This window comes from Gastrolobium bilobum, unplaced genomic scaffold, assembly GCF_033153095.1.
Source record: "Gastrolobium bilobum isolate Gb01-03AN ecotype WA unplaced genomic scaffold, APGP_CSIRO_Gbil_v1 utg2408, whole genome shotgun sequence".
Classification (NCBI taxonomy): domain Eukaryota; kingdom Viridiplantae; phylum Streptophyta; class Magnoliopsida; order Fabales; family Fabaceae; genus Gastrolobium; species Gastrolobium bilobum.
The window spans coordinates 876690-900032 of NW_026899693.1; the positions used below are offsets into that span (position 1 = coordinate 876690).

A 23343-nucleotide genomic window follows, 5' to 3' on the forward strand; every position below is an offset into this window, starting at 1 on the left:
CAAACACCTTTCTGTAACTTACCCAGGCCAAAAAAATTACCTATCATATTCCGAGAATATTTTTTTCTCAGCAATAAAAAATTTCTCATACCAAACACCCCCTATTTCATTTAATATTTTCAACCAAAATCAACACTAACACACTACAAACATAAGTAGGCATACAATGCTCGATCATTTGCCACAAATTGAAATAAGAGCACAGCGAAAAATAGCCCTCATACTATTAATTCCAGATAGTCCCCTCGAAAGACTAGGCTTCTATCCTCCCAATTGTCCCAATCACACAATTCTACAGCACCAATAGAGCTTTCATCACATCATCAGTTCGGCATCATCCTACAAGAATTCGCTTAGGCATAGCATTGGTTTGGCATCATCCAATATAAACTCGCCTCTCTAAACCAGAAAGGCACTCGAGATTATAAAACTACACTCGTTAATCAACCTAGCTTTTCCATAAATGTTTCAACCAAGGTTTGGCCATTGACCATTTTTGTTGTTGCAATTATCAAATCATATGCCATGCCTTCCTGCAAATCAAACCACATTAAAAATTAGGAGATAAGAACCAAACGAGAAGATTTACACCTAATGCTCAGTCAATGGTATAAAGTGGGATATAACGAAGAAGAGACGAATTAAATTATCCAGTGTTTACGTGAGTTTGTTGTTCAATACTGAACCAAATTAATACCTGTATGGTAAACATACACGAAAACAAAGTTGTGTTCTCTATTCGTATTTAACATGAACATGCTGTGGGAAATAAGAATTGAACAATAGTACACTGGAACATATATTTTTTATCCCTATTTTTGTGTCCTTGAGGTTCTGCTTTTGAAAGTAATAACATGATCATCCCAATTTTCGAGGATACTAACTAAGTAACTATCATATATGCTATTCTAAATTCCAAAATAGTCCTGCCCTTATTCCTTTCTCCAGAACCATATTCCCTCTTCTAATTTTTTGCTTCTCTCGTACAACAATTTTTTTCCTCCTCCTGGGACGGCTTGAATTTTCCCTTCTAGATCCTCCCAGAAATCAAATATGGTTTAAGCATCTAGTCCAATTCGAGGGGTATATATACTAAATATCTAGTGCTTCCTTCCAGTGAACTAGCTTTAAGGCAATGATCTGATCACCTTATACTGTTTCTTTCTAGTGACATCCATATTGGTATTAATTCCATTCCTTGTTTGATCTCTACTTGAGAGCCAAGACTTGCAAGTTGCAACCACAATATTTATTCTTCTAATTCTAATCATTGTGCCAGTCCAATATCTCCATAGTCTTTTCAGTTAAGAGTTCTTATGTTCCAAGACCCTAACCTCAGTCTCTAGCTTGCCTAGGCTTGTCTCCCCTCCTCTCCCTCATCGTTTGAGACCCTTGTATGAGTTCCATGTATCACAGAGAGATGTGTGAAGAATTCTTCAGTGAGTCTAGAAGTCTCAAAGAATGTGTTTGGAAAACAAACTTTAGGAATTGAATCAATTGAATATAAATGAAATTCTTCATTTGGAAGGTTAAAAAATAGGAATTGATTTAATTTTGTAATCCTTTTGATTCACGTTGTGTGTATTCAGAAATCCACTCAAGTTTGGTTGGATATGAGTGGATTTGATTTGATTTAGTTTCAATTATTTGAACTTGACAATTTTACCCTTATTAGTTTACCCATTTTACTAAGCATTTAAGCAGGGAAGTCTATTTACCTGATATATCATGGACCAATAACCATATTCAAAAATTTAGATTTAAATTAGAGGCAGAATGCATTGATTAACATAGTGTCTTGGAACATTCAAAAATAGGCAACAATTAACACACCTGAGCACTGAGAAATCGAAGTGCAGAAATCTCGGCAAAGGTAACGCCCCCAACAAAGACAACAAGCACCAGAGCACGCCTTCCATCGGGTATTCTGAAATATATGAAATGTGAGAAAGAAAAAAGGTGGTTGACAAAATTATAAGGCTTCTTCCTTTGAGTCTACAAATTTCAGCAAATTTTTGAAACACCAATGTCAAATGTAAACCATTCAGTTCCAATAGCTTCCCTTTTTAAGAACCTATCACCAAAAACTAAAAACAAATGAAACACAGTTGAAATCTTTGTTAGGAGCTTTTGCCCGGCATTAAACCTCCCATCTGGGGCTAATTGATATCCTCCACAACCACAAGTAAAATATTGTGCATGAAATATATACAGCAGGATCTATCTGAACCTTATTAACAGCTATCAATTTGAAATCTTTATCTTAGTGATTTGGCAGACACTTACATGAAATGGTAAGCATTATATTCCTGGAATTTATAACATTTTTTTTAGTCATATTAGTAGCATTTTACTGAGGATAAAGGAGGAGATGCAAAGTTTTAGAAAACTGGCACTGATAGAAACATACTTAGCTATGCTGGTTGAAACCCCTGATAAAGAGTCAAATGATGGGCTATTTGAAAATCCACCCTGTACAAGCAATAGAGCAATCGAAACTTAAAATATAACTAGGAAAGGAGGTGAATGGGATATTAGTGATGATGTGACTTTGATTTAAACAGTTTAAGAACTTGGAAATATCATGCGAGAAAACGCATTCAGTAAGAGTAGATAATTATAACAGGAGTTACAAGATTTCTAGTGGGTCAAATTGATAAGTACTAACCCTCTTTATTTCCAAATGAGGTCCAGGAAGCAGTTTCAAAATTTCTTCAACAGGACGCCTAAAAGATCAATTATCACATTCAGTATTGCATCAGTTGTCAACTACTGAGCTCACATTCAGTACCCAAACATAGAAAATCACTTTAAAAGTTAATGCAATCACTGAGCAAGTCAATAGATCTTTTCAAGCAAAAGCAAATGTGTTGCATGTAATAGTACACCAAAAGGAGAAATTTTAAAGCTTTGGATAAATAAAAACTAAGATACTGTGATTAGGTATAAATAGCTGTCTAATATCCAACAATCTTCAATTTCATCATGGACTGTTTAGAGGTGCTTCTTTGTTAGACATCAGAGAGATTGGCATGCCTTGTTACAGGACCCAATCTCTTGGTTTCTAGGTGTTTCTTCTGTATTTTCTTGTGAGGATGTCTTGTCATCTAACTTTGAACTTTTCTTTTCTCCCTTACTGAAAATTCTTTTCCTTAAAAAAAATTCATACAGCTTTCAATTTAGTAATGAGCTAAGGAGCTGAGCAACAATGGTATTGCATCAAGTAAACGTTGGAATTCACCCTCAACCGAGAGGAATACACTGTAATATGTACTAACAATGATATAAAATCTTTGCAGCCTTGCCCATTAAGTAACAATATTTCAACAGACCTGTTACAAAGCCCATAAAATATACTGCAGTAAGTATATTGAGATGTGATTGTCGGTATATTTGCACCAAAGAACTAATGTAAGCCCATAAAATATACTGCAGTAAGTATATTGAGATGTGATTGTCGACATATTTGCACCAAAGAACTAATGTCTGACTATAATCGACAGTGCCGGGTGTTTAACATCTTAAACTATACTTTGTGGTCAGCACTGAATACTGATCCATTTCTACCCATGACTTTTAATTGTAAAGCATTTAACCAAAGCCACCTCTGACATAGATATGCATAAGATGAAATTTACGGTCAAGTTAGTTGAACTTTTCTATAATATTTATATACAACTATCTTAAAGAATGAAGTTAATTGGCATGCTCAACAAGAACTAGGAAGACTTTCAGTATTAGATATTCAGGTTTACCATCCAGATCGAATGGCATGCTGAACCAGACGAATGCTAAGTGGTGCATATCCAGAGAAGACGTAAGCAATATCATTGGGGCTGTCATAGTAGCAAATCATTTTAAGAGTAAGTAGGGAAACAGGACTACAATAACTCAAATAGATAATTGTGTAACAGTAGTTTATCAAAAATGACAATTTAAAAGACTTCTATGAGAGATTTTGCAAGAATTTCGTCCATTCATCTACTCATGAATCATGTACTATAAAAAATAAAAAAAGAAGCATCGTTGATTACAACTACAAAGCGAATTAACAATGAACAACGGAGAAATTCTAGTAGTAGAAATAAATAAACAAAAAAACAAAAGAAGAGCAAGCATGGTTAGAAATCTGGGAAATTTATTGCTGCAACAACAATCAACCTTAAAAGAGATGGGCATATAGAGAGGATTTGGGATGCTTAGTTCTATATTTTCTATCATTTCACAATGCATAATTATATATACCATATTTTATTTTTTCACATACACACCCATTACCATAATTCCATAATAGATCTAAATTGTGGCGATGAACTTAACACAATTTAAAAACATAATCAAGGTTCAAGGATCACATCATCTAGAAGAAATTACTTGGCCGTATCAGGTTCTTCAACCACAAGCTGCAGAGCACGTTTTATAGTAAGCCAATTACTTTTTGACTCCTAAAAGGATCACATGCAAAATGAGAGTTAATTATTAAACAAAAAATTTATACATCCATGTGCATTTGCAAGTAAACAACTGGATGTATTATACCTGTTTCTTAAAGAGTCCAGCTTTCTCTAAATTATTTAGCATTGCTATGTGCTCAAATCCGTAGCTGTGGAGTAGTTCTCTCCTAAATTAGAAGTTACAAATATACAAGAGAACAATAAGTACTCCAAAATCAAATCTGATCGAATATTGTACAAAATACAAAATGGGAATAATATTATAGGTTAGTGATTCCCAAGGATCTACAAAAGTAACAAAATGAAAAAGGGATAGAATAAAGGATATATGAAGTATGCAAGCTTGCCTCAAGTAGTCAAAATGTTTCTTTGGCAAACCAGAATTAGTAACAGAAAACAGGATTAGAAGGCGTAGCACTGTTCCTAAAGGCTCCTGCTTATGGATCAATTCTTCAATATAATCAAAGCATCTGCATATATGAACGGCATAAGTTTCATATAATAACGTAGGTTATGTACATGCAGCAATCTGTTAACCATAATGCATCACCAGCTACTCAACTACAGACACTGACCCAGATAACAATGTTACATTAATTGGTTTTGCAAATCAAACTGCAAAACGTCAATTCAATCCAAAAGCTTAAGATATTAGGTGAAGGCCACATTAATGGTTCTATATTATATTTCTCTAACACAACCCCTTACACAAAAGCCCATTGGGTTTGAAGGGTGGACAATGCATAGGCCCTGCCTATCTATGCTAAGAAACTCCGCAATATTTAATTAATATAATTTTCTACATATATACAGAGAGAAATTATATTAATTTAAAATATAATATCATCCAACATTTTAAGCTATCTGCGTGCAAAATTAACTCACATGTCATAACTCTGGGCCTCAATAATTGTATGTTCCATATCAAGCTGCCCAAGAAATGAAGGCTTTGATGTGAATGTTGATAGATGCTGAGCGAGATTTATGTGCCTCTGTAGAAATAATTTAAAGCTTATTATGATTCTATACTCACTATGAGATTACTGTTAATGAAACGTCAATACTATAACAAAAATGTTCTTACTGTCATCTCTGGCAATGAATTCAGCTTTTTCACAAAGTCCTTCAACTCAGAAACTGTCTGTGTCTGGTTATCATGGAAAGCAATATATTAAAAAAGTCTCTTTACAAATCCATGTTAACTTTCCAAAAGTTATAAAAACTTATTCAACTGCTTCTGAAAATTTTTATGCATGTTCATCTTATTCAAGCAGTAATTTTTTTTAAAAATTCTTAAACATTGCATCTATCAAGCAAGCTTTAAATGTATAATTAGCTTAAAGATAAAGTATAGCAGTAAAACTATTTGAAAACTTGATGTGTTGGATCTCCAAAGAATGAAATTGAAAACAACAGGACTTCAGTAAATTCACTGAGATTACTTTCACACAAGTTGGTTTCAGAACAGTTATTTTTGCAAAATTTACAGTAAAATTAGTCCGAGAATAAGACCATCTACTTACAGTAGTTGTCATCTCTGTGTAGTCTTGCTTCATGGATGTAGCTTTTTGACGCAAAATCTGCAATACTGCAGACAGCAACTAAGAAAATAGAACTACAAGGGAGCCAAAGATCTTTTTATCCAAATACACTCCCCCCTGCCCCTATGTGCGTGTGTGTGTGTGTGTGTGAGAGAGAGAGAGAGAGAGGGAATCTTAAGAGATAACTGCGATCAATATATGTGGTAAAAATGAATCAACCTGGACAACAACTTCAAAGTTGAGATCCCGAATCTCCTTAAAAAGCTTGTCACTGACACAGGTCATGCAAGAAATGTCACTTTACGAAATATTATGAGCAAAAGGAAAAGTGTAAAGAAAAAAGTGTATTTCTGAAATACGACGTAAAAGAGGATTTAAAGCAAAAAAAAAGGCATCCTAAAACACAGATATTTCTGTTTGCTAGACTATAATAGAACAAAGACTTAATTGTAATAAAGGCATCATTCAAGGTTTACATCCTCTTACACCTTGATTATATGCAAACTGATATTCAAGGTACCCATTGTACAAAGAGTTTAGGTTCCAACAAATCTCAAATACTATTTAATACAAAATCAAGCCCATAGTACCATGTATTCACTAAATATCATGATATAGGAATAAATAGGGATTTCCTTCAATCAACTAAAAAAATAATAGTAATAATAATGAAAGAAGGGAAACCTTCTCAAAATTGAGATCATTTTTACAACTCCAAAAAAAAAAAAAAGCAAGCCATATAGTGGGGTTGGCAATCAATTGACGCCACTGGATTCTATCAAAATGACACTAAAAAGAGAATGCAACAAGTAGTGGTAGTCCCTTTTGTTTTGTTTGTGTGAGCTTCTGAAACATTTAATATACATACATGTTCTGTTTCAACTAATCATGCAGAAAATCATAATGAAATGAGTCAATATCAATATGCGTATCAGCAGATATTTAAAAGGAGAGATAACATGAATATTTGACAAAGCAACCTACTCATTAAAAAATTGAAGAGTAATGAGAAACATGATATAAACCATTCATGTCATAGAAAATAAATATGTTATTGCATTGCTAGCTAGATAGAGCAAGTGAAAGTTAACTTACCTTGAATTGAGTGGAACTTTAGTTTTTTTTCCTTCTTGTTGAAGACCCATAACAGATGCCTCAAGCTCTACAGAACCATTGTTGATGTGCAGAAACTGCAATTATACAAATTCAGTAAAGTATATATAAAAATAGATATAATTTCTAACCTATTTGCATATGTTATAATACTATTTTTCCCAACACCAATTCGCGGCACTGCAATATTGCATGAAGCCTACATACAACTTTAGAACTCCTTGAGCAAATCACTAAAGCATGCAATAGAAAAATTTCCATATTCTAACTTACAATAACACAAAGAAATGAAGGGAAAGAGATCATTAAGATAACCAAACTTGTTTAAGGAATATTCTAAAGAGAAAAGCCTGATCAAATAGCAAAACAATCAAATCTTGTATCCAAAAAAATTCATTCATAAAGGTGTAGGCTGCTTCAGTATTAACTTGCCTCATCAAGTAGCCCCTCATATGTTAACTGGGAACACAAGGGAGTCACCATGTCCACCTGCATCCAAAGCATACTCAATTTCAATGACCATCATTCATGTGGACACCCCTTGTATCCAAACAAATGGAATAGCAGGGCCTCAAAAAGAGAAATACAACTTAAAGTGCACACAGAAAATTAAGCATGGGTATAGTAAGAAATAATGATCTGTTCAACTTTCAAATTTCTAATCTCATTTATGGACAAAAATCTCACATTAACAAATTTTTATGAATTAATAAACGAGAAGTGTACAGAACAGGACATAACCTATTTAGGCGACATAAATTACACAGTACAAGGACACCGAGTAGAAAATCCCCAAAGACACTACAAATTATGTATAACAGAGATGGGATCGAAAAACAGGATGTACCTCTCTATCTAAAAGGATTAATGTATTTATCTCGGGCACAACCATCTGAACAAACAAAGAGCAAATAATCAGAAGATTGTAGGGTGCATTTTAAATTAAGTAAGATTAACTTTGCTTTTGTTTGTTTTTCTGCTATGCTCATTGGCTTAAACAGAAAAACAGAGTAGAGCATGATTACATCAGTTGAGTTAACCGGTTCCTCGGCTTGCATTCGGTTTAGGATGTCTGCAATGCGTACAGATGCTTTTCCTTTCGCCCTCACATTTGGTATCACTCCAAAAGAAAACTACAAGATAAAATCAAATGAATTAATGAAACGATTATAAGAGCACGCGCAGATCATAATCATGTTTATGATGATGATATTCATAAAGGGACAATTCTACTGGATTATCTCCTCTCTCTTTTATGCTAATTGTTCTAAGTCTAAAGCTTCCTTGTTTAGAAAAATTGACATCGCTATGTATTCAAAACGACAACCTCAAGTTTGTGAATGGCTTTTGCAATATGCCAAAGTGAGCTTGTATCACCATCAACTTGGCATTCCTACCACAAAAAGAAGGCAAACAAGGATAAGTAATTAGTCAAAACAAATACTAAATGCTAGAAATTTCAAAGTCTTTAAGCTACAATATTAAAAGAGACTAAATAAACTCAATAAATAAATCAGCATGAACAGAACTAGTAATATGCAACATACTTTGTAAGAAAGATCAAGTTCAAACGACAGTACATCCTCATCCATCGGTACAATATACAAGGGATATTCCCCTATTGTAATCATATGATGTAATTTCTCTTCCTCAAGAACCTGCACAAGAAAAATAATTATTTATATTGTTGACGTAGATATACAGCATTTAAACAGGAAAAACACCATGCTCAAGCTAATGGAAATGGATTCATTTCCAAGGAAAGCTTACTTTCTCACAAACAACAGTGCGGCGGGGGACAAAATAAACATGATATTCTCTTTGCAGTCCTTTTGATATGTCGTCATGAACATTAGAACATATGAATCTCATCAAATTAGGCTGAGCACGCACAAGGTAAACCACTTTGCTGCAGTCACTTTGAATGGGGTCGGCTGTGAGATGCCGCAATTCAACTCCATGCTCCTGTTTGTAAGTTAGACGTGACCTCTCAATATCATCAAAATATTAAAACAAGAGTCCATTGGTAAAAGAATTTCAAATAACTTCCAAACAGAACAAGGATTTTTTACATCAAAGATAAAAATGTAACAGAATATTTAGGGGTTGATTTTCGACTAATCAAACAAGAACCATTAAACAACTAAGGGAAAGAAAATTTCCTTAAGAATGGATGTCTGTATGATAAGCGATAGAGAGTCCCCGAGCTTCGGATCAATGACCAAACACTTCTTTCCTCGAACCTACAAGAACACGAGATAAAATCACAATCACACGTACGAAGTCAATGTTTAGTGCAGACATAGTAATAGCAAGCAAAACCAAAATAAACGGAACAGTTGAACATTAAATTTTATTTGAAATTACATAGCAGAACAGAACTTCAATTTTGTTCACATATGGAAAACAAAAAAAATGGTGGAATTCAGAAGTGATTACATTCTTGAGGATGTTGATGAGCTCCTTCTGAGATTGTTCCCTTAATTTAACCAAAAAAATTAAATTAAAATTGTGAATCGTAAGATTGAAATAAATTGCAGAAACTCGGGGGGATCTCACCTAATAGATGTGAGATTTACGGGAGCATTGTCTAGGTTGGGAATCTGAGCCATTGACAACACTTGACAATTTTCGTTTCACCAGAAAAAGCGGAATTTCGATTCAAGTGAGAATCGTAATTGATTGGAACATGTCCATCAAGTTTTGCCTCCACTATGCTATTGCTAACGCAGTCAGTTTAGTTTATGTTGAACTTGACATAGAGTTGTTTTTCTTTTCTAATAATAATAATAATAATAAACCGAACCGAAACATGGCTATTTTTTTTTAGTTATATTTATCTCATTTTATATGATATAAATAATTTTTCAACACACACAAAGAATGAGGGGATCCCACCATTCTTTTATCTCTCTTCTTTTATGTGTGGGTCTCACTTACAATTTTATTTTTATAATACGAGATAACTATTTTTCTACCACATAAGAAAAATATTTTTATTTTTTTTCGGTAAACAACATGCCTATTAATTAGTTTTAGGCCTTGATCTGGATAAACTATCTCCTAATTTTCTTAAACTAGCAGCAAGAAACAGTGAGTGACTAATTATTGCTCACGGAATTTTATATTTATTGAATTTAATTTTCATTTTCAACTTTAAATGAACCATTTCCCTTTATCAGTGATAAATTGGTTGTTGTTTTTTTGTGTTACAGAAATAATTTTTTTTATACATAATAAAATTTTCTTTTAAATATAGTGCATTATTACATTTGCCAATATTTGGCACCGTACAGTATCAACGACCAATATTTTCATACGATAAATTTATGTGAAAAGAAAGATAAACATCAAGACATTAAATAAAGTTTCACACATTTTAATAGAATTTTGCCTATTTGGTATCTTTGCGTTTATTTTATTTTATTTTTATACAATGTGTTTATTTTTCTTTTCGCATCACATCACATTATTATGTAAAAGTCTTCCATTTTTTTTTAACTTGATTTTCTTCGGTCTCAATAAGGATGTACTTCACAACTATTCTATTTTCTGACACTATTTCTGAAAAAAAACAATTTTTTTTTTATTTTTGTTCCTTGGAACAGTTTCTGAGAGTTTGATAATATCTTTTATTTTATTCCAATAATGAAAATTGTGTTTGATGACACAACAAATAATAGAATAAAAAATATTCTTATTAAGCATAAAAATTTCCGGATTATCACTTTTCTTTTTCATATAGTGTGGTGGTGATGATGGCGGCGACGATGATAGTGGTGGTGGCGTAATGGTGGTAACGTGGTAATAGTAGTGATGGTGGCATGAAAGAGGTGGCGATAGCGGCGGCGGCGTGGTGGTGGTGGTGGTGATGGTGGCAATGGCAGCGTAGTAGTGACGATCACAGTGGTGGTACGATGGCAGCAGCAAAGATGAGGGCGGCAATGGGATGGTGATGGTGGTGACGACAATGACTGTAGCGATGGTGTTGGTGGTTGGTGATGGTGGTGGTTGACTGGTGATGAAGGTGGCATGGTGGTAGTGATGGTAGCGGCGGCGTGGAGGTGGTGACAACGACTGTGGTGGTACGATAGTGGTGGTGGTGGCGGTGGCGGTGGCGGTGATGTGGTGATGGTAGTGGTGGTGATGGTGGCAGTGGTGGTAGAGACGATGATGATAATAGTGGTGATGGCGGTGGCAGTTGCGGCGATGACGATGACATGTTGGTACTGATGGTGGCGGTGGCGTGGAGGTGGTGGTAGCAGTGGCATCATGGTAGTGGTGGTGACGACGAGGATGGTGGTACAACGACGGCGACGACGATGGTGGTGGTGGTCGTGTCGAGATGGTGGTGGTAGTGCTGATAATGTAGTGGTGGAGAGTGATTGGGAGAGACAAGTATTTCTTTTTCTTTTGTATAAAAGAGAAAAGTATTTCTCATTTTGTATCCGAGAACAAAAAAAGATTTTTATTTTTATTTTTTCTATTCCTAGCACGGAAATTTAACGGTTCATTATCGGGAATAAAAAAATAAATCGATTTTATCAGATATTGTTTCTATCCATTTATGTTTCCGAGAACAAAAATTGACAAAAAATTGATTCTGGAAAGATTGTCATGCGTATCCTAATTGTCATGTTTATTTGCAATTCTCATTATTCTTTGAAATTTTAAAAAGTCTCTCTTTTTTTTCTTTTTCTTTTTTGATCACGTCAAAAAATTTCGATGTAAAAAGTTAGTGATATTTTTAAATTTAACACCTGTCAATTTGAGTTAGAACAATATGTTATTAGATGATTTACATGTTTGGTAATAGCAAAATATATTTTAACACTTTCTTTATTATAAGTGAAGTTTAATATTATTTAATCAAAATAACCTAAACTTACTATTTCACATAATGATAAATAAAATATTTTACAAATGACAAAAATATGTTATTTGTTATAAAATATAGAGAAAAGTGAACGGAGATTTAGGGAGAGACCAAGCTATCAAGGATTATCAAAAGATAGATTTTTCAAGAATTTTTACTTTCTTTTTTCTTCGCATCTTCTCCGGATGACATCTCTTTATGTAGGAATCAAGGGAAAAGAGATTACAAATTTACATAATATATAGGTTAAACGCCATTATTTATGAATATTAAAGATAGTGATTACTAATACATATAATGACATCTAATAATCCTTAATTAAGGCAGACATTGACCATGTAAAACGTGTTTTACAACATTTTTTTTAGATAATTATATATTATGAATAGAGGCAGGATTCTTTGACACCGCAAATCCTAACTATTGATTTTTGTCAATCAACGACTATCATTTATTGAAAATTAAACTTATTAATTCTCAATAAATAACAACCGTTGATTGACAGAAATCAACAGTTAAGATTTGATGTCAAATTTCAAAGTTTGTCATCGGTATTAAAGGATCCTATCTCTTATGAATATGTCTTGTTACAATCTTGCTTAAAAAAACTCAATGGGTTAAAAACTCCTGAATATGCCTCATTAAAATCTTGTTAAAAAATTCAATAATTAAAATTATGAAAGAAAAATACTATTATATGAGATAGAATATTGTGCCTATCTATTTTCATGCTTACTCTACCTGCTCTTCTCTAATATCTTTATATTAGAATCTCAAGAGGAGAAATAAATGGTGAATATCAGTTGAGATTCTATGTTTGAAAATAGTGGATAAAATAAGCATGAAAATAAATATGCACTATATCTTATCCCCTATAATTTTCATAATTAACTAACTTCCCCTCTTATGAATAAATATTACTCGTACAACATATATGAATCTTGTATACAAACTACTCAGATATTTAGTAGAGACCAATTATATGAACAAATCTTCAAGACTTGCATCTTAGTCAATCTTGTAGAATCTGTATCACCATTCTTTAAATTTTGCTAATAGCTCTCTCTTTCTGATGGTGATTTCCCCCTAAAAGATAGACCCTGTGCAACAAAACATGAAAACAACCTTTTGTATTCTAATTCAAGTCATATCATATTACCATGAGCAACTTTATCACCTTAATAAATCTTTCCATCAACAGGTGACATGTGATTTCTACCTCGTGACATACAACATCTCCTTCTAAAATAAAGGGAAAAGTTCAAATACTCCTATAGTTTGTCTTTAAATCACTTACCCCATGCCATTTTTTTTATCGTTTACCCCATGTGCTTTTTTCCATCCAAGTCCCTCACTAATAGAATTGGAGTTTCTAATTAACATTATGATTTTACCCTTTTTACTAAAACACACTTCAACATTTCTAATTTCATCTTCTTCCCCAATTTCTGCAAAGGTTTTAAACCATATCAAACTTATCGAGTTTCACACAAGTGTAAAGTTATTGTAATAAGGTAACAAGTTTTATTTCTTATCTCCTCTCTGATGAAATTTATTTTCTATAAGTAGTAGATACATATACATTTCCAAAACTGTTTTCGTTCATAATCTTAGATTGAATATGTGTGTTGTGTTTGAGTTATGCTAACCCAAATGAATATAGATGCTCATGCTTTATATACATATCTATTGTCACACTCATAACCCACAAATTGAGATAAGAAAAGGGTTGTTCCACGTGTCTAGTAATAGAAACATCAAGCAAAAGATGTGTGCAAAGTGATCTAGGAGTGAAAGTGGGCTGAGTTGTGCTTCGAAAAGCCCAAACCTATGTCAAAAAAATTCAATTTGGCCTGACTCAAGCCTAGTACGAGTCTAACTGTTAGCCTGACTTGACCCGTTTATAAAAAAACAAATGGTCTAGTTTAGCCTATTAATTTTTAACTTCCAAGCAAACCATGAATCAACTTCACAAAATACTCAAATCCTGTTACTAAACCAAAAATCACAATTTCAACGTCCAAACAGAATCATAAATCATAATAAAACTCATCACAATTTGTATTTAAATCACTTTTAAAAGCAAAATGCTCAAACTAAATAACATATATTTCATGAGATCCAACAAGCAAATCCATACTATGTAAATTAAAATAACTACACGAATCCAACAAACACATCATGATGCTTGTAGTAAGTATAACTTCTCCCAAAAATCTTTTAATATATTCATACACACAATCTAACATACTGAGATGTTGGTTCCTCCTACATAAGAAATAAAATCAGATTTATATCAAAATATAATCGAATATAATTAAGTTATAAATAATTGCAATTGATTAAATTTATATCTTTTATTTTTTCTTCAAGGCAAACTTATTCTATTTTATTTTATTTAAAGTAAATAGTACAATATAGGCCGGCCTGTAGGCTTATAAGCCAGGCCTTGTGAAAGTGGGCCTATAGTCTATTTATTAAACAAGTTTTTTCAAGGCCCAAGCCGGCCTATTTTACGAAATTATACTAGGTCAGATCTGACCTGACGTAGATCGAGTCATAGGCCCTTATAAGCCGACCGGGGCTAGTTTCACCCCTATGTGCAACAATAAATCTTCTATCATTTAAAAACAATTGCAATGAGATAAAATTTACAAAAAAATAGCCAAATGCCAAAGGCCAAAACTGTATATTTACTTGATGAATTTATACCACATTTTTATCTTGAAATAAGCCAAAATTAGATATTTACAAAAAAGAGTCAAATATCAAATTGCAAAGGCATCAAGTATCATTTTATAATAATTACTAATACAATTTTTTTTTTAGAAAATAATTAATCTATTTCTGCACAGCCAACGCAGAGACAATGGCCACGCAGAACAAAAAACAATTTAGTTTCTAATCTAATTTAAAAAATAAAAAATAAAAAACACTTAATATTGTCACTGGATCGAAATATACAATTCTTTGTAAGATATTAAAAGACAACAAGAGCTCTTTGTATTGTGATAGATTCTGTTCTCACTTTTTGTTCTATGACATCCAGAAACCTATGCTCTCCTACCATTATAGGATTATATAATCTGAGTTTCATAGTGTATTATTCTTATTATTTTCTTCTCATTGCAATATCCACTAATCCTATTTGATGCCTTTGGCATTTGATATATTCTTATTTTATCTTTTTATAAATCTATAATTTTGGCCAAAGTCACTTGAATGATATTTTATAATTTTTTGCAAAAAGGATAAAATAGACATATTGATTAAGAATTTTAACTCTGATAGTAAAGGACTTGGATAGAAAAAAGCATAGGAAGATAAATGATAAAAAAATAAAAAACACCGAGGCTAAGGGATTCAAATGCAAACAACAGGGGTATTTGAACAAAGATAAATATATATATATATATATATATATATATATATATAAATAAATATTGATTGGGTCACAATGAGAAGATTTATTTATATTGGGAAAACAAATTCATTCCATCGAGTAAGATAGAAATAGAGATCAACAAAGCCCAGTACAGTTGGTAGATAGCTGAGTTCCTTAAGCATGCTGACAGTGGTTCAATCCCTGACCGTGCGTATGGAAAAAGCTTTGTTGGGAGAGCTACTTAATTGTGATCTCCCACCTCGAAAGAATTAGTCTTCAGCTGTCGGCTGTAGGATACTTTGGAAAACCAAAAAAAAAAGAGATATAAATAGTGAAGCGAGAATTTGTTAAAGATTAGATTCGCAAGGAATGCACTAGTAGTACTTTTTTTTTTTTGTTGTTGTAATAATAGTACTTTTTTTTTAATTCTTGAATATGTTAACTTGTATATTTTATTTGAATTCATCTATCACCAACTCCAATTAATTTGAGGTAAAGATATAGTTGATGTGGATGTTGATGGATTGAATATGTTAACTTCTTATTATATTTGATAAGTTTACAATTTTCTCCTGAGTATAATGTTGCATGATATAAGAAAATTCTCCCATACTCATAATAAAGAGGAGAGAAAAAGTAAAATAATTAAAGAAAAAAAAAATTGTGGACCTAGGCTCTTAGTTAAGTGTGTAGGAAATTTTTCTTACGTCAGGTAACATTATACTCATAAAATCCATTTTCTCCCATCTCTTTTTTTTTTACCTTTGATTAAAAAATTATTTCTTATATATGTCGATTGTAGCATTTATTTAAATAAAGAGTAAAATATTTGTCCTTTTAAATGACACAACCTATGTTATTTTACTCTCACAAAGAAATGAGACCCATACTTTTATTTTTTTTTGTCCACTCTCTCATGATTTATCTCTTTTTCTCACTCAAAATGACACAAGTTCACAATTTTACATTCTTTAAAATGACACATATTTTACTCTTAAATAAAATTTAAAATAAGAGCGGTCATTGTAGTTAGGGGTGTAAATGGGTCAGGCTGGCCCAGCCCAGCCTACGGCTCGGCCTACACTGAGCCCAGCCCAGGCCCGACCTTTCAGAAAAGTAGAGTAGGCTTAGGCTTATAAACAAGCTTTTTTAATAAATAGGCCATAGGCCAATTTTGTCAAGCCCGGCCTACAGACTTGTAGGCTGGCCTATTTAATTTATTAAAAATAAAATAATAAAATAATATTTATTTTATGTGGCAAAGACACAAAGTACCAAATATCAATATCTTTTACTTTTTGTGCTATTTTATTTTATGAAAAGAAAACTTGTCTAATGTCTCCAAATTTTACATGCTATTGCAGCTTAATACCATGGAACAATGGGCACCTTGCTGGATTATGATGTTACTAACGAAGATCTTTCAATAATACTCTTCTTTCCCTTGTCTTGATGGTGGTTTAAAGATTTTTAGATGAATGACATTCTTTTGTAGACTTTATTTCAGCATCCAGTAATTGTATTTTTCTTATCTTTCTCATTTCTTTGACTCTATTCCTCTATGATATACATTCTAGAGCTGAGGTATTATGTTGACTCTTTCTTGTTTGTCATTTTTTTCTTATGAGAAGTACTAGTGCATGCATGAATGGAACTTTCTTTGCTCTATACAATTATTTTTTTTTGCTTAGTATATATAGTGGGAGGCCTACAAGGCCTGTAGGCCATGTCAGGCTTTCTTATTTTTGAAAATGGGCCGGACTTGGCCTACAAATAAAGCCTTTAATAGGCCAGATAGGCTGAATTTTTTTGACGTAGGCTTGGACCAGAATGGCCAAACCCAACCCATTTACACCCCTAATTGTAATTTCTGAAAATTAAGTTGAACATTAATGTAATTTTATCAAATTGTAAACACGCGTAATTTGTCTTTCTGAAATTGTACTTTTTTCAATTTTAATATTTGTTATATTTTTTAAACATGAGACTACGTATAAATTTACATGTTAAGACTTTTCCTTTCTTTTCTTTTTTTGGGATACAAGACTTTTCCTTTCTAAGAATACTTTTCCACTTGATATGACAAAATATCAATTATCATTTTATTTTCAAAATTACGTATGAATGCATTTACTTATTTTTTATTTTTATATAAAAATCGAACACTTAGGTTTATAAATAATTTTTATGCATTTTATTAGCAAATAATTAAAAGTACTTGATTATGATCTATGATTTAAATGAAAAAAAAAATGCGAACATTTTTTATATTTAATTTAAGACAAAATTCGATACAATAATAAAAAATATTAAAAAAGCGTGAAAGATATGATTGTTATTCCTGAATCTCTCTTCTCTTTCCTTTTCGTCACGCGCTCTCTCCCATCCGCGTCGTTGTCACTCTGAATTCTTCGCTTTCGTTCGTTGATTCATTCCTCCCACGGCTACAGGTTCGATTTGCAAAACCTTCGATTTAGCGAGCACACACGGAATCTCGATTCGAACCCTAACTCTTAAGATCTTCGAACCTACATGCATATTTCAGAATACTATTACTTCGTTCCTGAGTTTTAAGCGTTGAATTGTCAAATGCTTTTGTATTATAGGACCTTGTAGTTTGTTCCGTGTGAGTGAATTACTAAAGAGCTCAAGTGAAGTATGCGTGAGGACGGAAATCAGGGATCTACTTCTGTATGTGGTAGTTGAATCTAGTTTTTTTGTTTTTTTAGTTGATGTCGTCATAACAATGAACAGAAACAATGCCTGATCATACGTTGATTACTAGGTCCTTTTGATATTACGCTCTATTAATTTTTATCGAAAAGCAAATGTGTGATTATCAATCAGTTCTTGTGCTTTCTGCTGATTGAATCTTGATAATCGTCAGAAACTGCACTGGAAATAATTATGGTTACTTACGATTAGTTTATTGCTAAAATTTTTATTTTGTTGCGAAATGACTGAGAGAGTTGTGATTATGTTGTGCATTTATTTTTTGACATAGGCATTTTAAAATACTTAATACTATGGTTAAGTGCTAAAAAATTGAATGCTACTTTACTTGTATTGAATTTAAGTTCATTTACTGCTGTTTGTTTGTTATGCTGTGAATTCGTGAATGTCAGGTTATTTGAAGTTCAAGTAATAACACTGATTCCTCTTGGGTGCTTCTGGAGCTGGACTTAAGAGGTATTTTTCTTTTAATGTTCACTCTTTGGTTTGGTGCCCGGAAATTGTTAAGGATAAGTATTAGCAAGAAGTTTAAGGCCATTTTGTTTGACCTCTTAGACTTAGCTGTTGTCTTTTGAACTGTTTTTCAGGTTTTTTTTTTTTTTTTGGGGGGGGGGGTGGTGCACTTTTCAATCAATTCGTTTTGGTGGAACTAGATTGGGCTGTTGAATCTGTTATATTTCAGAACAATTATAAATTGGTAATATTCTTCTTTTATTTGCTTTTTATTCTTATGCATTATCCTGCTGGTTGGTGGAACAATAGTGCTATGTGTTTTAAATATTTTTTAGGTTTCAGTATCAAGTCTCAACTTTATGAATTGAGTGGAATGTTATTATATTTGTTGAAACAATATCTTTTGTTTGGATTTTAAAACCTTTTATTTTGGTTCAGGATAGTCTTTTGTAGGAGAAGTTTCTGACAATTCTTTTATCTTCATTTGATCTTTTCTGTTTTTGTTATTCCAATTTTGTTTTAAACTATGTTTTATTGAAGTCTTACGTTATATATTAATACCTTGTAATTTTGCATAAGAATTCTAGTGATTCATTTCCAGTTAAAATCTAGAGAGTTATTTTCATTCATTTAGGTGCAATTTTTTTATTTTTTTATTTTAAGATCGTACATGATTTGTATTAAATGAATTTGAGAATTTTATTTATGTTTTTAACTTGTACTTATGGATTGCAGTTAGAATTGTGGGTTTGCTAGTATGAGTTAATCTATATCTTCATGCTGTGGGGAGACTTTGAAGGCTCAATATGGGAGTTTTTGATGAGTTACCTTTGCCTTCCGAAAAAGCTGTAAGCTTTGCTTTGTTCCTTTTGATATTAGTATTCAATTCATGATGAGATTAGTGATCTTCTTGGCTGAAGGATTCTCTGCAACTGGTTCAATTTTAAGATATTTTGAGCTTACTGCTCTAATAGTGCTCATAGATGACTGGAATATGAGTACAACTTGTGGAAAAGTTTCACTTGTTTGTGTGGTACCCTAACCTGATTAAAATAACTTTATGTTCTATGATATGGTTCTTACAATGCAAAGGTGGAAAAGATTTTTTTGTCCAAGGTTGTATTTTCAGTCTATTTCATCTTTATTTTTGTCAAAACGCAATGGCATCATCAGATTTTTTTCCTTTTAAATAATTTTCGAAGTGTCAACAGTTTCAAAACATGGGAGCAGTAAAACCATCAGGCCCTGCCTGTCACTTTTTCCCATTCTACGCTGCAAACAGCCTTTTGAATTTCCTTTTCTTCAAAAGGTATTTCCGACCAACGTGTTTTTTATTGAGAGATTGGGTAACCTTAATAAATGGTCTCATTGCCGTATTCACGTGCCATATTGTTTTGGATAAATTGGAAGTACCCATATTCATGCATTGTAGCCTATCATAATATTCTATCCTTACTCTTTGGCCTGCATTTTCGTTTTCTTTATCTAGTTGGCTTTAAGTCTTGTGAATCATCTGGTGTTATAATCTGATGGGCCTGGAAAAGGGGGAGTTAGTTAGTTAGTTAGGGGATTCCTCTAAAATATTCTTAGAGAAGGGGATAAAAGGTGGGGGAATGTGTGGAGTGAGGTATGCATGTATTGAGTGAATATTGGGGATCTCTTAGAGCCTAGGTGTGTCGGTTCTAAGGGTGAGTTGGGGTCTTTTAGTGTCTTGTTCTGCAATTAGTGTTTGTAAAAAGAGGCTCTGCCTCCATTGATGCAATAAAATCAGTGTTATAAATTTGGGTTCCATCATAATCCTTCAAGTCCTGCAATATCACATTTATTACTTGCTGTACTAGAAATTTTCTGTTATGAAGTATTGTATTTCATCACGAAAAATTTACATAGGAGTAAGATTAATCACACTATGACTAGATTGGATATACCCTTTTCCATTAGTGTTGTCATTTCCTTAACGCTCACTGGTGTTCATTGGGATGCAATGGTTCATAATCTTTGGAAAAGGGTATATGCTAATTGGGGCCTTGCATATATTGTTGCTTATTCAGATGTTGACTGCGCTGGATCTCCTAGTGATAAAAGATCAACCTCTGGGTATTGTGTTCTTATTGAAGGAATCTTATTTCATGGAAAAGCAAACCACATAATGTACTTGCTAGATCCAAGCAGGGTATTGAGCTATGGCTCTCACTAAGTGTGAACTCATATGGTTAAAACAAATTATTCAAGAATTTAAGCTTGTGAGATAGGGCCTAGGACTCTAATTTATGACAATGAAACAACATTCCACATTCCTTTTAATCGAGTTTTTCATGAACGAATCAAACATGTAGATATTGATTTTTATTTTATTCCTGAAAAGATTGTCCCGGGAGAAATCACTACTTCCTTTGTGAACTCCAATGATCAACTGACTGATCTCACTAAATCTCTCTGAGCTCCAAGGATAACATATATGCGTACAAGTTGGGTGCTTATGATATATATACACAAGCTTGAGGTGGAGTGTTAAAATTAACATTTTGTTAGAACTTGTTCCAATAGTTAGTGCAACAATAGAAAATGGTGGAAACTGGGATTGATTTTTATATTATTTTGTTTTTGTTTTTGTAAATTCCCGTTATACTTACTGCCTTCATATATATATATATATATATGAAAACAGTCTGCTGAGTGTAGACTCACTCAAGTAATTTTACCCTTTTTTCAAGTCAATCATTCTCCATTCTAAGATTTAATTTCATGTACAGTCACACTGATAATTTTGTCCGAAACAATGTGATGGGAATATATATACTCATGTAGGTGTATGTAAAGTTGGTAGTAGGGGATTATGTTTTACCAATGTGGTGGCATAACTAACTTTAGAATATTCTAGGGGGTTAGGCTGAGTATAGGATGGGGAATGTGAAGTGTGTAAAAGCATCTTGGAAATATTGGGACCATTTGGTATTGAATTCAGGTGAGAACCAGGGCCTCTCCAACTGTCCTGGGTAGTAGTAACATTTGGGGGAATCCTATTGTAATATTTTCCTTTCTGTAATAGTCATCTTTTCTAATTTTGTAACTTAAGGTTAGAGTATTGTATAAACCAGTTTTATTAATTGCAGTATTTTCCCTTGTTCGTTATCTCTATTATATCAGTTTCCTATCACAATGATACAATTTGAGTATTATACCCTAAATACTGGATAAAGGATAAATCAATTTATAACTTGAATGTGGAATCATTATATTGTAAATGGTCTAACTATTATCTGTAGTGTATATATATATATATTTATATTGACCATGTGTCTTATTTTACGCACTCTATGAATGGTTTATTGTTATTTATTCTTTACTGCAAATTTATAAATTAGAAGTCCAAATTATTTGTTCTGAAACTTTTATTGATATGGTATTTCTACTGCACTTAGTCTCGCATTACACTGTATATTCATTCATGACAATTTGAGTGTGCTCCATTTGAATGCAGTATTTGAGAGAAGAACTCTCTAGAGTAGATGAGAGTTGGGCTGCTCCTCGTTTTGATTCATTACCTCATGTTGTCCACATTTTGACATCAAAGGATCGTGAAACTGCTGCCCAATTTTTGAAGGAGCAAAGTGATGTTATTGAGGAGGTCGTGGATGAAGTTGTACAAACTTATCACAGTGGTTTCAACAGAGCTATCCAAAACTATTCCCAGGTTTCTTAAAATTTCATTCTCTATGATTATTTTATTGATTATAAATTGCCCAGGGACAACTGTGTCATTTTATGTAAAAAACCAATTCAACCCAAAAGCTTAAGCTGGTGGATGAGGCTACATTAATAGTTTTATATAACTCTAACACGCCCCTCACATGAGAGTCCATTGGGCTTGAAGGGTGGACAATGCACAGGCCCACATACCTGTGCTAAGAAACTCCACAATACTGAATTAATTATTAATTAAATGGGGGTGGTGAGGATCGAACTCGTGACATGAAGCTACATTAATGGTTTTATATGACTCTTAACATTTTACATTGAAAGTACTGGGTGTTTGATTACGTGTATTCATGTATAGATCCACCTTCAGATTACAGTTTTCCCCCCCATTTATTATGTTGTCAAGTTTAGATCGTTGTCATCGCTGCTGCTGCTGCTTTGTACAAGATATCTCTCTTTCTGATAAATGTTTTAGTTATAAGACAACAACAAAAAAAAAAAATATTTTCTCAAGTAACATTTTTTGTACTTGGCTTCATTTCAAGCATTTGTGGTTATACTTTATTGATTTTTATTCCATTTCTCATTTTCACTTTTTTTTTTAATTATAACGTCTATAGTTTTGTTTCTGACCATTTATTATAATTTTTTTATTTATTTTGTATAGTTTTCATTACAATCTTAAGATGCTTTTTGTTATGTGATCTGCAATGCAATATTGAAATATGAGAAACAAAGAAACAATCTTAGCGGGGAGTTCTTGTATTTTATGAAAAGTTATGAAGGAATCATTATATTTAAATAGAATGAGGGATATTCTATGTTAAGATTTTATTTAACAAAATCTAGTTAGCAATAATTGAAATTGTTTGTGGTTCCTCAATTTCCTGTTAGAATTTGAAACAATTTCAACGATAACTGGATTTCTTCAGCTTCTTCCCTCTTTCATCTTGTTTAAATCTTAGAGTGTAGCTGAATTAGGACTAGCATTTCATTATGATTTTGTTTTCAATAAAAGTTTTGTTTATCTCCAGATCTTGAGGCTCTTCAGTGAATCCACTGAAAGTATAGCTGTCTTAAAGGTAGATT

General features: G+C 32.7%; 1 protein-coding gene and 1 long non-coding RNA gene across 3 annotated transcripts; one reads left to right on the forward strand and one right to left on the reverse strand.

The window, feature by feature from the left end:
* LOC133292627 (vacuolar protein-sorting-associated protein 33 homolog) lies at window positions 1-9817 on the reverse strand. The gene is made up of 22 exons (XM_061491054.1): window positions 9668-9817; window positions 9548-9587; window positions 9253-9351; window positions 8879-9070; window positions 8656-8766; window positions 8436-8501; window positions 8134-8241; window positions 7956-8000; window positions 7541-7597; window positions 7091-7185; window positions 6215-6266; window positions 5978-6034; window positions 5539-5601; window positions 5340-5446; window positions 4802-4924; window positions 4540-4621; window positions 4375-4445; window positions 3756-3836; window positions 2669-2726; window positions 2411-2472; window positions 1834-1927; window positions 1-533 (listed from the first exon to the last, which is right to left on the reverse strand). Exons 1-22 carry the CDS (start codon window positions 9718-9720, stop codon window positions 444-446), a joined length of 1806 nt encoding a protein of 601 aa, XP_061347038.1. The 5' UTR covers window positions 9721-9817; the 3' UTR covers window positions 1-443.
* Window positions 9818-17736: 7919 nt separating this feature from the next.
* On the forward strand, window positions 17737-22241 carry LOC133292603 (uncharacterized). Of its 2 annotated transcripts, none has more exons than XR_009748948.1 (4): window positions 17737-17819; window positions 18495-18558; window positions 19291-19403; window positions 22037-22241. It is a non-coding gene; the product is annotated as an uncharacterized LOC133292603 (long non-coding RNA). The 2 variants fall into 2 exon arrangements; XR_009748949.1 differs by lacking the exon at window positions 17737-17819 and adding an exon at window positions 18002-18060.
* The last annotated feature ends 1102 nt before the right edge of the window (window positions 22242-23343 follow it).

Coding starts and splice junctions, on each gene's coding strand:
- LOC133292627 (XM_061491054.1), bottom strand. CDS start 9,720: ATGGCTCAGATTCCCAACCTAGACAATGCTCCCGTAAATCTCACATCT. Junction 6,035..6,214: donor ACTTTGAAGTTGTTGTCCAG/GTTGATTCATTT, acceptor GCAGTATTGCAG/ATTTTGCGTCAAAAAGCTAC. Junction 5,447..5,538: donor ATTCATTGCCAGAGATGACA/GTAAGAACATTT, acceptor TTATTTCTACAG/AGGCACATAAATCTCGCTCA.